At 43.1% G+C, this 15,644-nt stretch overlaps 1 protein-coding gene across 1 annotated transcript in view; it reads right to left on the bottom strand.

The window, feature by feature from the left end:
* Positions 1–7,009, bottom strand: part of DPP6 (dipeptidyl peptidase like 6) — a 412,441-nt gene extending 405,432 nt beyond the window's left edge. Inside the window, exon 1 of the mRNA XM_005150038.3 lies at positions 6,809–7,009. Within this exon, the coding sequence (XP_005150095.2) occupies positions 6,809–7,009 (201 nt within the window). The remainder of the gene's footprint in view (positions 1–6,808) is intronic.
* Positions 7,010–15,644: the final 8,635 nt, after the last annotated feature.

The raw sequence follows: 15,644 nt of genomic DNA, 5'->3' as shown, positions 1-15,644 counted from the left end.
GCACTGCCACAGAGCTGAGATGCAATGTCTATGAGACAATGTGTAAACTCAGCCTCCAATTTTCCACCTGCAAAGTGAAGAAAATAAATGCAGTTTTAAAAGGCACAGAGACAGCCACTTGTGGAAGACTATGTAATAAAAGAGCTCTCTTAAATAAGCACTTTGTTTGGAGAAAAATAATTTACACTATGTAAGTGATAAGCAAGCAAAAACATTCTTAATGAAAATCTGATAAGATTTCATCAGCAGAGATTCACAATATTGACCTTTTCCACATTATCTCACACGCTCCATTAGCTTTTCTTAAACTTACTGCTTGCAATGAGGATGAGTATTTAGACACCTCTCTTACTCTCTCCCTGGCTCCACATTACAAGTTCCCTGAGGCTTAAAAACTTCATTAATATTTTCTATAAACTTTAAGAAGACTTTCACTTGCTATTTTAACAAAACAAAGTATGAAAGATCTCTAAATTAAAGTGCGTAGAAGCTGAGAAGTAACTAAAACTCCAGCTGAATGGGGGAAATTAAGGTTCCCAAACGTTCTACAGGTGGAAAAGTTGTTAAAGGCTTGTGTTTCCACTACACAAAACCCGCAACCTATTCACACTTCAAAACACCTTACTGGACTGTACCACTACGCTTTCTCTCTGTTCCCTTCTACACTGTTCTGTCCAGCGAAACATATGTGTGCCCAATGCCCATGTCTTACTCTCATTTTTAGTTACATGTTGGCAGTAAAGACACAGTAAATCTCTTCATATAAACTAATGTACATCTTCAAAATACATTTTAATTTCATTAACTCACCCACACTGAATCTCATCATTACCAAACACCCACAATTGAATGACTACAGGTAACATTTGCAAAGGCACATAAGTGAGTAAGAACCTGATCCAAAATGAGTATTGATGCACTTAACTAGGAAATAGATTCTAATACATATTTCTGGATTTGACCACAAATTTATTTTCAAAAACCCTGAATTTACCAACCTAAATTATCTATGTGTACTTTTGAAAAATTTACGCTGTATCACAACCCAGTATGAGTGCAAGAGGCTTTTGGGAAAAGACTTTGTTTTTTATTTTCCCCTGGAAGAAAAGAGAAATAAGGAATATAACCCTTGTGTAGGTATGAGTAGGTAAACAAGTGTTGGTTGGTGCTTTACTGTAAAAGCAGTGAAATGCAAAGAGCTCTACAGGAATAGCGTACTCAAGACACACTGCCACCCCTTGGTTACAGGATGGAAATGCACGTACATCATGACGAGCTGGGAATTGCTCAGCACCTCAGGCAAAAATCCCAGTAAAATCAACTTGCAGTTAATGAACTTTAACCGGAGATTTTGCTGGACCATCCCGAGCGTAAATATATTAGCCCAAATTAATGTATTGGGTTTTATTTCAAGAGGCAAAAATCTTCTGACTCCCAGAGCTGTGATGGACACCCTATGAACTGCCTTCTTTCTGGCCTTTGCTGAAACAAAAATATGCAGAGGAACGTAGAGCAGCACACCCTCATAAGGTTTTTTCCCCATCCCCTGTGACTTTGAAAGCCCTTTGAAAACCAACTCAAATTGCTCAGACCCTGGGTTCAGTGTCTTCTGCACTTGAGCTACTAGCTAGTAACTACATAAACAGAGTACTCTACATGAGGTATCCAAACTTGTTGCACAGCTCACTACTATTGAAGAGATGATTCAGCCTCTTCACATGGTTATTCCTGAATACTTAAAAATACATTCTCTCTGGCAGATTTTTTTTTAGTGCCTACATCATCATCATGGCTAGTAAAGATTGCAGAAACAGAGCCTGGTTTTAAACTGGCAGCAAATATCATAAGGTGGTTTAATTCTAAATATAGCTATAAAGCAAAGTATAAAAAATACATCATCTCCAGATGAGTGTCCATTATTCAGCAATCATAAAATATGACAGGTTTCCATGCAAATAAACCCCATGACTGCTACAAGTTTTATAATTATTTCTTTTGAAGGAAGTAAGCTATAATTTTCGTTAATTTCAAGAGGTGACCTTGCAGAATGTCAGTAGAGCCTAACTTTTTCCACTGAAAGAACTAGTCCCAGCTCTTTATATCTTAATGGCTGTAGGATAACTGAGTTCAGCATTCAAGAACTCACCAAGAAGAGACAGAAGAGGAGATTCTTTCAGACTTAAACAGTAGTTTCTGCCAATAAGCACAGCAGTTCAGATCTGTAGATAGACTTCTGGTTACAATCCAGATTACTCTATCTTACTGCAATGTTATGATTCCTGCAGTCCTACAAACCCTTCTACACAGTCCAACCACTCATCTCTTTGGGAACAGATCACACTATATCTGAAATGCCTGTTGTCTGCAGCTCAAGCTTCAACTCTTCTGAAACACTGTCCTTGACGTATTTCTAGGAGGCAATACCTCTTCCCATTAGACAAATAATGAACTGAAAATTAACACTTTCAATTACATGCAACAGCAAGTCTGACATATCAAATTACAATTTTTTACACTAATGGCTTTGATTCTTGCTTTCTCAGACTCACTCCATTAACAAATAATATCTGATATACTTAATCCTTAATTTATTCAAGCAAGAAATACAGTTTTTCTGAAGCATTTCAAAATTATCATTATTTATATCTGAATGAAAAATTTCTCAAAATGTAAATCAGTCAGAATAATCACTTGTGCAACTAGCACAGTATAATGTATTGCCAAATGCAGTTTTAAGCAAATGCAGGAAAGCAAGAAATGTTCAGAATTCAGTTACGGAAAAAATATTCACAGCAATTAAAGCTTTTGGACTTTTGGTCTGGCCATTTTAGTATGTTTAAGTTGCCTGTTAAAGCCAATAGACCTTTTGGCTAAGCAATGAACCTGTAGGAAAGCAGCATATGGCTCTTGATATAGAAAAACTTTAGTGCAGGGTTCAATAGTTTTAACACATACAAAATTTAATTTTAAAAGGAGTTCTGTGATCATCATTTTATAGTCAGTGCCTCATAAAACAAATCAATATCTGTGTTACAGAAAAGTGCTGAATTTCTTATGCACCTGATTAATGCATTGTTATCATCCCAGTAATTAAAAGGAACGGGGTTATACACAATCAGCACGATACATCTTACTCAGCACCTCCTGGCAGTTGCCTGCAAAAATTAAACTCATTAATCACTGTGATGCCAAAGAAGAAAAAGCTTGGAAAAGATAAAAAAAATCTCAACTCAACATCTTGGAAAAAAAAACCCTTTCCACAGTACAATCTTGAAAAGTATTAACCTCATCTCTCTAAAAAGGAGAACTAAGTTACTAGAATTCTTCTTAACCTGCTATACCACCACATTAGATTTTACTAAGAGTCTTAACAGATATTTTCTCATATCTAAATTTATTTAGTGAAAAGGTAATCCTATAACAAAGAAAAAAGGTCATCAGAACTTAGTTTACAACTGTTGCAATAATTAATTTCAGTATCAATACTGCTACAGAGTCAACTGGGAAATGGTTTTCTGGGGTCATTTATACAGGACCTAGTTTCCTCATTACTCCTCCCATAAATAACATGATTGTCTCATCAGGTTAATAATTAACATGAAAAATTTGCAATATCAAACCCAGGTTTTGTTCATAAGCTAGATTTCCTATATATATTTTCCCATACCAGCCATGATTTGAAACAGTATAGAAACTCATTAAAATGCTAAAGAAGGTTGTGACTTCTGTTTTGCTATGCTTTCATGCTACAAAAACAATGTTCTCAAGTCCATCTTGATTGTAGCTGTAAATCAAATTTATCATTCTAAATCACAATTATCATACTAAATCTCAATTGTCTTCGTTCTAAATTATGTTTATTACAAAGTTACTGTTTCTTCTTTGACTTCATATAGGTTTCATCTAGTAATTTTCCACCAGTACTTTCAGCAGGAAAAATGCTTACTAACAATACTGTGACCTTCAAAAGCAAGATCATGTCTTTCCCTCTGTTTTGTACTGCATTGAGGTCTGCACTGGTGCTTAAAAAATAGAGTACTGAATGCAGTATACATTTCAATAGGGAAAGTCATCATTAGTAAACTACTAAAAAATTCAAATGTCTCCTGATTATTAGTCACATTACAAAGTTAGCAACAGAATATTCTCGTTCTCAGGTTTGTTTTGGTAATTCCAAGTGTGGAGAGGCAGCTGAATTTTGTTTCTATATGTTTAAGCTCCGGATTTTTCTACTAGATTAATGTTGAGGGATGAAAGACAGTGTGAATGCCCTACTATAGTATGTGTGTAAAACACAAAACAGAAGCCTAACCACTTTAGAAAGGGGTTTCCGATGCCATCTTGTTAAGACCTTCCCCATGATAAGCAACAGCCCATGCTCTTGGCACTCTGGACAGACAGACAATCCTCCTTCTCTCATGGTCCTGGCCTGTTGCCTGCGTCGTTTTTCCCTTTGCCTTGGAGATTTCATGCTTGAGGCTGAATTTGCTCATTCTGGCCTGCTGCTGCCAGGCTCAGGAGAGAAACCACATCTTCCCACCGCTATCTCCCCACAGCCAAGCGCAAGAGGACACCGCCAGTTCATCTAGGAGAGTGGCCAGGCTGGTTCAGCACCACGGACAGCTCCTCCCGCACTGGGACAGGGTGGTTCAGCACCGCGGGTAGCCCCATCTGCCACACCGTGTGTATTCAGCACTGCGGACAGTTCCCCACGTCTCGGGGACAGCCGGGTTCAGCACAGCGGACAATTCCGTCGGTCCCGCCCCACTCTGGCCCGTGCCAGACTCCTCCGTGCTCCCCGCAGGCCGGACCCCTTCCCCTTCTTCCTCCAATCCATGCTTTAAAGGCCATTTCCACTGGTTTTGCCACGACTTTACCCTTCCTACCTTTCCGACCTTCCACCAGAGACCCCCAGCGCAGGCTGCCCTGTCTCTGTCAGACAGGAGCACCCTTGAACTGCCCGACCCAGCCCACTCCATTTTCTTAGACACGTTGCCCCCTTTAAAAGTAATTCACACCAAGCGTTCATGTGCGTTTAAAAGTCACCCAAAATCCCTTTTTCTAACCACATTTTTTGCACTTGCTTTCACCTAGGCAGGCACCTTTCCCTCTACACATGGCACCACCCAACAATGCTCTCTACCTACACACAAACCCTGACAAGAGAAAAGAAAAAGGAAAAAGAATAAAAAAGAAAAAAAATCATTAACTCTCCTTTTAAGTAGTTCAGTATTAACCTTCTTAATATTATTTTGGAGCCTGTCAGCACAAATCACTCGCACATGTTAAGCTGAGTCCTTCGCTTCCGGGCTCAGCGCTTCTGGTGATCAGAGAAGCGGCTCCAGACATCTGCCGTCTCCAAATACAGGAAAGGGAAATTAAAACAGTCAAATAATGAGGGAAACGTGTCCGAGCCCAGCCCCGGCGGCGGCGCTCCGTTGGCGCATAGCGACACCTAGAGCCAGCACGGCGCCGGGAAGAGGCCCGTCTTCCCGGTCACGGGTGGGTGCTGGCACCCGGGCAGGGCAAGGGGTTCCCTCCTGCAGGGCCAAGGAGCGGCAGAACCAAAACTGTTGCCAGTAAGCGGGTCACAAGCAAGAGTTAATCTGGGGTCCAGACACCGCCGGTCCCCGGGAGCCGCCGGCGTGGCAGCCACCTCGGGGAGGTTAAGGTTGATTTGCATCACCGCTAGATAAAGTGCACCTACGGACCGCGAAGGTATTAACGAAAGGATGGGGGAAAGGGCGAGGAATTAAAAAAAGAGCCCGGGAAAGGTTCCCTGCGAAAATAACTCTCCCCGAGTGGGGCAGCCCTGCTTTCTCGCCATTCTTGAGAGGGTTCTAGGAGCCGGAGCTGAACGCAGCCACGAAGCTAACGCGTCCCACCCTTGCAGGAACTGCTCCTAACAGCCCAAAATACTAATCTCATCTGCAGCCATTTGCTTTCCCTTGTGCGTGCTTTCAGAGAGGCAAAACACACTCAAATCCCTCTGCAAACCTAATACCACCCCGCGATGGGGAACCACCTGGTCCCATAGACCACTGGCCCTTCTTCAACTCCGCACTTTCCAAATCCCCTCTTTCCGCCCTCCAGCTAAACAAACTAAGCGCCATCGACTCAAGCTAGTTTAACACCATCGGGCCCAGCAGCGAGTCCCAGTCTGGCAAGTCACCCGTTACTAAGGCGATATGCAGATGCACCCTCTGAAGTCGCAGCTCTCCGAGGCAGCGAGGGAGCGGAAGGTGTGTAGCCGAAGTTTGCGCCTTCCCCGCGGGGGCTCCCCCGAGGGCGCCGGGGAGGGAAAAAAGAGCGAGAGGCCCCGAAACGGCTGCTCGGGGGTTAAAAAGTTTCCCCGCTGCCGGGGTGGGGGAAGGCTGACGGGAAAGCGAGAAGGGAGGGACGAGGTGAAGCCTTCTGCCCCGGGGGAGTGTTGAAGGGTAAAACATGGAATAACAATTAAAAATAAAAAGGGGGGCGGGGGGTTTGTCGCCTTGCTTGGAGGGAAACCGCTGGAGCTCGCACTTGCTGTTTCCAAGCGCTCTGACCCGGTGCCCTCAGCCCCACTCCGCGGTAGCGGAGAGCCGCGCAAGAAACCAGGAGACAAGGAAAGGCGCAGGGGCAGCGCGGGCTCCGTCCCGTACTCTCCCTGGCTAGTACTTCGGGGGGAAAACTGGAGCACAAAGACCCGCTGGGAAGAGCGGACAAACAGCAAGAAATCGCTGCCAGCCTGGAGGGGCACTCGGGCACCCGGGGGGACGGGGAAACTACACCCACAACCCAACCCAACGCGAAGGACACCGGCGCTTACATCCTCCTCCTCGCAGTCACTTCGCGACTGGTACTGGAAGCGGGGCCGGCTGCTTTCCTGTTGCAATGGACGCGAGGTCTTGCCGGCAGCGCCGTCCTCCTCGCTGCTCTGTGCGCCCAGGAGGTGACTCGCTTCAGGGGGAACGGGGAAAGAGCGGGAGGTGTTGATCTTCCCGCTGAACCGCTGGTACAGTGAAGCCATGAAGTCAATCCGCGGGAAACGAGGGGGAGGGAGGAAAAGAGAGAAGCTTCTCCCTGTCTCCCTCTCTTTTATTTCTCCTCTCCCCCTCCTCTCTTCTTTTTTGGCTACAGCATGCTATACGCGGGTGAGGATCAGTCCTACATCAGTGGAAGGGAGAGCAAGGGATCCTGTTCTCCGGTCCTCTGCACCGGCACCCAGAGGGAAGCGGGGGGGTCGAGAGAGCAGGGAGGGGGGAGTGACGAGGGGGAGAGAAGATAGATTGATAAATAAATAATAAAATGCAATCGAGCCGTAACACCACAGGCCCGGGAATGCTGCACCATCCAGTGTCGGGAAGGGAAAAAAAAAAAAAAAAAAGAAAAAGAAAAAGAAAAAAAAGGGAAGAAAAAAAAAAAATAAGAACCAAAACACTCTACGAAGACGTACCCCCGATAATGGCGCCTGAGTGGATCAGCATTAAATGTGCTTTGGGGGTGTGCGTGTGTGTTTGCAAAAGCAGGGAGAGAGAAAAAAAAGAAAGAAGGGGGGCTGGCTCAGGCGCTGGCTGTCAGCGGCTCCCCAGGCAGAGGTGGCGGAGCAGTCGCCTCCGAGGTCGCATACCAACAGTGTGCACAAGCGAGAGGCAGAGTGACAGAGTGTGTGAGACGGAGTGGAAGAGGCTGGGAAGCCTCATTCAAAGCACGTTGCTCTTCAGGGGAGGGGAGGGCTCTTCTACAATCATCTCCTTTTCGGCACCTTCTTTTTCTTCTATATATATATATTTTTTTTTTCTCCCGGGGAGACAACTTAAAAAAAAAATAGCAACAGACACCTGATCGCCAGCCGGGAGAGAGAAAAAGAGGTGGGGAAGGGAAAGGCGAGGCGGGGAGGAGGGAGGCGGGACCGGCAGCTGGAGGGTGGCCGGGGGGCCGGTGTGCCTGAGCGCCTCAGCCTCGGGGAAAGAGCAAAGGGAGGGAAGGCGAAACCTCTCGGTAAGCCCTGCCCTGCCCCAGCCTGCCGCGGGCACGGCTCTGCCCGGAGAGGGCAAGCGCCCGGTCCCGTCCCCCCACTCCGTCCCTCTCCTTCCCCCGCCTCCCCACGGGCGGGGAGAGGCGGTGGGAAGACAGCGTGTTGCGGGTTTTTGGAAGTGGTTGTTGTCGTCGCTTTTTAGAAGAATCCGGTAAATTGTGTCTCTTACTATTTTTGTATTAATTCATTTTTGCTGCATTAAAACGTGCTTCAGCGCCCCTCTGTGGAAATCCGCCCGAAGTGGCAACCGGCAGCACCGGCCGGGGATAAACAACCGCGCTCCCGGCGCCGGGGGGCAGGCGGCCGGGCCGAATCAGGATCGGGGTCGGGACCTCGCCCGGGGAGCAGCGGCTGCGCCTCGGCCCTTTACGCCGCCTTGGAGTGGCCCTTGCCCGGGGCCAGCGGCTACACCGGCTTGGCCAGGGGAGCTGCGGCCGCTCGTTAACGCTCCCGGAGGGAAAAAGGAGCATGTGCTCAGGCAGCACCGGGGAGCTGGCAGCGGGGTCCAGTACGGCTGCATCGGGTCGGAGGGTGACGGTTCCTGTTGCTCCAACATCAAGCTCCGGGGTTTCCATAGCAACAGATGCTTAGGATTAAAGGGAAGTGGGAGAGTTGCTGTCCCCTCCTCTCCTCCCCGAAATCATCCTCCTCTTTGACCTCTAAATTTGACAGAGCTATGGGGATTACAACACACGAAGCATAAACCAAGAGTTTGCACATTCGCACTGACAGACTTACTGCTGACGAGCTCACAAACTTGATTATACTTCAGCAAGTGGATTTGATGGGCTGAGATTTTAACAACTGCCTGATCAAAAATCCCTTTACATCTGAATAACTTCATTCTCTGCTTTTTATTTGTGTCTTCAAAGTCAGGGATGAAAAGGGAAAACTTATCAAGAGAGAAAACAAAAACACCCTGCCTCCTTCCTGAAGGAACTTGAAAGAAGGAATCATTTTGATCTTCACAACTGAGATCCTGACATTTAATTAAAAAACAAGATGAGCACACAATGCTCTGAAGCAACGGTCTAGCTTCTAAGTTACAGCAACACCCAGCATAACAGACGTAACTTTCCAGAAGCCACTTGGAACCCTCATAAATTACGTTTCGGACACAAATCGACTACACACTACCAAAAATCTGGACAGTTAGCTAATCTGAATTCCACCTTAACCTGCATTAAAAGTGACTTCATGTGTATTTGGAATTGGTGACAACTAGCACTGAAGAATAAAATAAAGAAACAAGAGAATCAAAGGAAATAATACAGTTTTAAATTCTAAGGAAAACTAGGACACAAAGAAATAATCAAAGAAAGCCACAAAATAGCAAGATGAAACCACAGGCAGAAAAAGTCACCAAAGAGCGAAAGTCCAAAATAAAAAGTCTCACAGAAAGTACAGAAAAAATAAAGCATTATACCTCATAGCTTAGTTCTTAACTCAAAGGGTCACTAAGGACCATGTCAGTTCCATATACATTCAGTTTGTGGTTATAATTCTTAAGGACCAAGATTTCACATAATCAGATGTACATAGTCATGCACGCACCTATTGTGCATATATGTGTGTACACAATTCATGGAAAAATTGTATTAAGTGGACATAAAATTGCTATGTCAAATACTTCAAAAGCTTGAAAGTACTTGAAAAACAACCAGCGAAATGGGGCTCATCCACCAAGAAATCCTGATCATGCAGTTCTCGGCTGTGATTCATTTGCCCTGAAATAAATAATTACAGCTATTTAAAGGCCTTCCCGATTCCAGCTCTCTACTCCATGACAGACCAGGGACAGCAGGAGCAAAGTCCTGTCATATCATATTGCGATGGGTGGAGGAAGGTGATTTAAACCTGTTGCGAGCCACAAGACACAGTTCTGTGGTGATGCTACAGTGAGAGTGACCTTGCATAGAAGGGCTGAGCCAGAGGCAGAAATATCTTGAATAAGCCCCTGCAATAAGATGCACCAGATTGCTTGTGATTCCTTTATTGAAAGCAGGAGGATTTTTCTGAGTCAGAGGGACCCAGATGATTTCATTAGGGACTCTGGAGAGCACTTCAGTCTGCCTGTGCACAAGTTATCTCAGGATGTAGCTTGTCCCTCACGAGCATGTGTTATGGTGGGCCTGTCCTCCTCGCAGGGAGGGACACAAGCCAGCACCCCTGAGTCACAGCCTGGTGCTGGAAGTCCTCTATGCTCTGTTTGCAATTCCATGGGTAATTTGCTGTTCACCTGTGCATGACTTAGTCCTCCGCAATGCCCCAGTTATACGACCAGACACTGTCATAAAGTGTGCACACCAAAGGGGCGTGGAAAAGAGGATAGAGCCAAAAAAAGAAACAGGAACCATTGAGACATGATAGCAAAATGGCAATAAATGCCGTATCAGTAACCAGGGTTCCACCACAACAGAAGACCTTTTCAGCCTCTAGCTAGATCTGAGGAGAAGAAAGCAACTTGCATCATGAAATATGTTTAAAGAGGCAAAATATTTCAGAAGTACAAATGTAAATCTTGTCTCTAAACACACATCTCCTATGTAAGAAAGATCGTTTCCCTAAATCCTGCAAACAGATCCCAAGATAAAAATCAAGGCATTTCAAAACAGTGTCCTCAAGCATCTCTTAGTTGTATATTTAATTCAGTAACCGGAGTTTTACAAGAAGGTTTTACTCCTAACTAGTGACATTTCAATCAGAATAAAGTGTGTTAGCTTAAGCTATTTTCCCTGCAGCAGCAAAGTACGTTTTACTGACATTTTTAAAGCATGCAGATAAAAAATGACACTTGTTTTTTCACTTTGTATAAACAAACTGCAACCCCACATTTCAACACTATTAATGTTACACTATCGAAAGCAGGTCAAACCCAAGCCCTACTGCCTTTAAAACTATACATAACAGATATCTTTTTTTGGACAAGCTGTCTCAGAATAATACTGGCAAAGAAACAATCCAACAATATTTCATTTAGATTTTTTTTTTTTGCAAAACGTTACTTCTGCCTGTCAGGGAATTTAAGCACTGTTATTCATGTTCCATTCTTCTGTTCTGACTAAGCAATTTATGTTTGCTTAAACTTTGAACTTGTCATCTAAATAATACAGAGCTTGTTGCAGACAGAGCTAAACATGTTTCTAGTTTTCCTGTGGTGAGAGTTATAAGCACCTGATCAGTGAGGTTTTTTAACAAGCAATATTTTTTAAATAGTTTAAGTGCACTTTTTGTTATTGAAAATATTATATTTTCCTTTTCCAATGAGCTTTTAAAGGGACTTTATAATTTCCTGGTTATCTTTTCGTATCATTCCAGAAAATTACAAATTAATATTTGTTCTTAAATGACTGTATTTATTAGTATAATCCCTCTGATTTTTTATAATAGCAGCTCTCCAGGCACTACAGGAATAAAGTTACACTGTTCTAACACCTATTACTATTGTCAGCCATGATAAAAACATCCATCCAATCTCTAATGGCCCCAGGCTTATGCCACCTATACATCTGCTGTCTAGTGTCATCTAAAAACCCAAACAAACCAAACCAGAGAAGAAATTAACTTTCCTATGTCAAATGCACGAATTCAGCAGTCTCCAAGGATGCACTTGATTGTTCCTTTTGATCTAATGTGCGTGCTGGGGGGAGCAAACCGCTGTGTTAAGGTAAGTGACACTAGGAATGCTTAAGACTGAGGGTTATTATATACTGTGGCATTAGTATACTGATCTCTTCACTTTCTTATGTCATCATTTGTGCTAGTAGCATTTCAGAGCAAATTCTGTAGAAATACAGCACTGGACAGTGAGTGAGCTTGGGACATAGGCATGTTTCTCTCCAGAATCACAGATTATCTTTCAGGCCTTATCAAAAACCCCAAACAAAATCAAACCCCTCAAATCAAACAAGCTAGCTTTCCTGGCTGTAATCACAGAAACATTGGGAAAATTAGTTTTCTGGGCATTGCAAGAATAATTCAATCTCCCAGAACTGGCTGAATGAAAGCTTTTTGTGGGGAAAAGAAAGCACGGATAATCAAGTACTGGGAACAGCAGGCAAAGGCAGCTTTATAGGATACAATATTTTAGGGGAAAAAAATACCAAAGTAGGCTGGAAGAAAAGGCTCTTCAGAGGAAGCGATGGATCCAGAGAGAGCAGTGAAGAAAGGAGAAAAAAGCACACAGAAGAGGCAGGGACACAGTGAAGTACCAGGTGGGTTGAGAGAGAAAGGAGACAAAAGCAAGTGAGGTCAAAGAGGCAGAGAAGAAATGGACCAAAACTGGCAGAGATGGAAAGCACCAACATGCCTGGAGAGTAGGGAGGTAGGCTGGAGTGGTACAAGGTTAATTGGAGCCACACAGAAGGAGGATTTTCAAAGCCAGGGAGACAAGCTGCTCCAGAGGGTGCTTCTGACACCTGATGGATAAATATTTGCTCAGTGGTCAGTAGACAGGTGATTTTACCTACCAAGAGTCTTGATACACACCAGGGCCTAATTAAATGAAATCATGAACACATAGCTGAGTATCAGCAAGTACTTCTTGGTAGTGTGAGCAGGACTGTTTCCAAAGGAAATGGGTGAAAGTCCTAATGCTGAGGACATTTATAAATAGCCTGTATGAGGCACTAGAAAATGTGCTGTGAGGCATAATCCTGCCAACTGGCAAGAGGATAAACCACATGAACAAGGAGGTCTTTCCCATATGATTTTTCACATTTTGCAACTGGTGCTGGGGTGGTGAAAAGCAGGGAAAAACCAAAACCCTCAGAAGAGAGCACTCAGGAAAAACAGTTGTGCAAGTTTGCTGCTAGAAGAGGTAACAGCAAAACCTAAATAAAAAAGGTACAGATGCACATGTGTTTGTAGAGCTCTACACCACATTAGGGTCCTGGCCTACCACTGGATCTAGTATTGACATACACGCAAATAGGAATTTGGGCTGAAGACTGTCTTTCTTGCTTTAATTAATATTCTGTCATTGGAAGCTTTATCTGAGAGCAGTTAGGATGAGATCCCAGTTCCATGTCTTCAAGAGAAGCCAGGAAGTTAAGCATTAAAGTTACAGATAAATACATTTTTCTTAGGATGCCAAAAGCCATTGGCAGCCATGCAAGACTCGGCTAATGTTGCTGAACTGGTCTCCACTATGCATATTCTTCTCTACTTTGGAACTTGCCAGTATTTGATAATTGAGTCAGATATGCCAGGACAACAATCAGTTTGCCTGATTAATATTATCTCTCAAGGGGGTGTTCCGTAAGAAAAGGACATAAATTCTTCAGAAAGGTGAAGTAGGCTGTAGCAGGTCTATCAGGAAAGCAACCATCTTGCCAAAGTATCTACTGGCACTTCAGTCAGCTACTTCAGATGGAATATTGAAGCAAGAGAATATTCTCAGCATTATGTGTGAAAAGGACGCACAAGGTTCCTGCCCCATCTGCACAACCTTAATTGCCCATGCTGGGAGTAGCTGATGGGATTCCTCTCTAATTCAGCATTATAAAACTGGTAGCACACAGAAGCAGCATACCTTGGAGAAATTCTTTGAGAAGTTCTTGCCAAAAAGAACTTGTGCATGCAGAATCTTAGAGAAACAGAAGGGATTTAACCAGTCAGCATTTCAAATGCATGACACAGATTTCCAACAGAGTAGACAAGGCAAAATACTTTGATTTAAAGACTTCTTTACAATACAGAGATTTTCTTTAAACAAATCTGTGACTCCTCGGACTAACTGTCACTAGATTCACAGCTTGCTTATTGCTTGGAAGAGAACTAAGTCTAGATTTAATAAAAGACCCAGGGAATGTAATGACACAATTTTAGGTTTTGGAACCCCACAGCTGAAGGAAACCCCTAGAGATAAATATGAATATGCAGAGAGAACAGCATATGTAAGGAGATGGACATCTCAAAAAGGCTAGCAACCATTAGGCTAACAAAATATGCTCTACTCCTTTGCTCTCACCCTGGCCCTGCCAGACATACATTTCTTCCTCCAGTTTGGCACACCTTCAGCATTTTTAAATATTTCTCTCTTGCAGCCTTTCACAAAGAAATGAGCAATGATGGAGGTTTGTAAAAAAAACACCTGTGAGAGAGCATTTTGAGTATTCTCTAGGAATAAAAGGGAATCTTGAAGGCTACAGGGACAATACAGTCCAGTTTCTGTCTCTCATCAGGACTACAGACAGGTGAGGAGCTGTCTTCTCAGGGCCATTTTTCAAGTACAGAACTGCCATTGTAGGTACTTCAAAAGTTTTCAGACTGAACAGAAAAGCTTTTAATGAGCTCCAACATTCTGGAGTGAAGTGGGCTGTAAGCAGGAACTTTATGGAGCACAGTTACAGATTAGCTGTCTGAAGTTCCCTGAAATCACCTTAAAGTAAATAATTCCATTTTGTATTTGGCACTAATTGAATTGGTAGGTGTTTATGCTTCTTCACTATTAGTGCTGGTGCATGTTCTTTCCTACCCATTTGTCTTCATAAACTGATTAGGAAAAAAGCTTACCAATTCACTCATAGTTTTCTAAGGATAAATTACCCCATTTGTCCATTTCACCTGCCTTAGTAACATGAAGCTTAAAACAACTGAGGCTCTTGGAAGCTATTTTAAAGATTTGTTAGTGCTTTCCATCAACTGCCATTATGTAATAGCAAATATTCACGATTATAAATAGCTGTCCAAACAGTGTACTCATTTTCTGAAAGTGGGAGATACAAGGACAAGAATGGAACACTGATAGGAGATTCATAAATTATGTCCTTTCTGATTTGAGCAGAGGTTTATGAGCACAGTTATTTAGGATCAACAAACAAGCCAACCAAAGATTTTAATTTTAAATATATCTTACAATGTGCTTTGTTTTAACTCATCAACTATGTTCTTCCTTTTAATCTTACCACATTCTTTTAAAGTATGTCAAGCAGAGAGGCACTAAGTTCAGCTTTGCAAAGGTATTTAGCAACGTGAGGTACTGGAGTACACACTGGAATTACCATAATCAAATCAGTGATGGCGTAATCAATATGAGCTGCTGCTTTGGAAAATTCCAGTGGATATTCACATGCATTTTAATGCATTTACTGTATGCACCTAAATTTAAGGGCATTTGATTTCTAGTTGCTAGTTAAGCTGATATATATATCTTATTGGCTTGCTAAATAGCTTTAAAAAATAAACAAACCCAAAGCTTTGTGAAACAAGACCTGCATATTTCGAGTCCCTTCTGACTTAGAGGTAGATCTATATGTATATTTATTTGCAAAGGAATCATAAAAGCATACCAAGTGAACCAAACTAAAGAAACTGTGAAAACTAACTTTAGAGATGTTCAATAATTTCACTGCAAAGTTAAATGCAATCTAGGATTCTGCTAAGCAAGAAAATACAAGCAGCTTCATCATGATCATGAATACAACTATGACAAAGGCAATCCTGTGAAATTTTGACTGCAACTCAATAATTTCAAACCTCTGAAAGAAGTCTGATTTGCTCTTCCAGAGAAAAATAATCTAATTCCCTCCAAGTTATGCAAGCACACAGCAGTACTCAGATCCTCTTGTTCCTCTCCACAAAGCAGGCAAGCAGCAACTAGGCAGCTAAAAATGTCACAACAGGG

This window comes from Melopsittacus undulatus, chromosome 1, assembly GCF_012275295.1.
Source record: "Melopsittacus undulatus isolate bMelUnd1 chromosome 1, bMelUnd1.mat.Z, whole genome shotgun sequence".
NCBI lineage: Eukaryota > Metazoa > Chordata > Aves > Psittaciformes > Psittaculidae > Melopsittacus > Melopsittacus undulatus.
The sequence above is the reverse complement of the archived record's forward strand: the minus strand, read 5'-3'. Positions and strand labels throughout refer to the sequence as shown.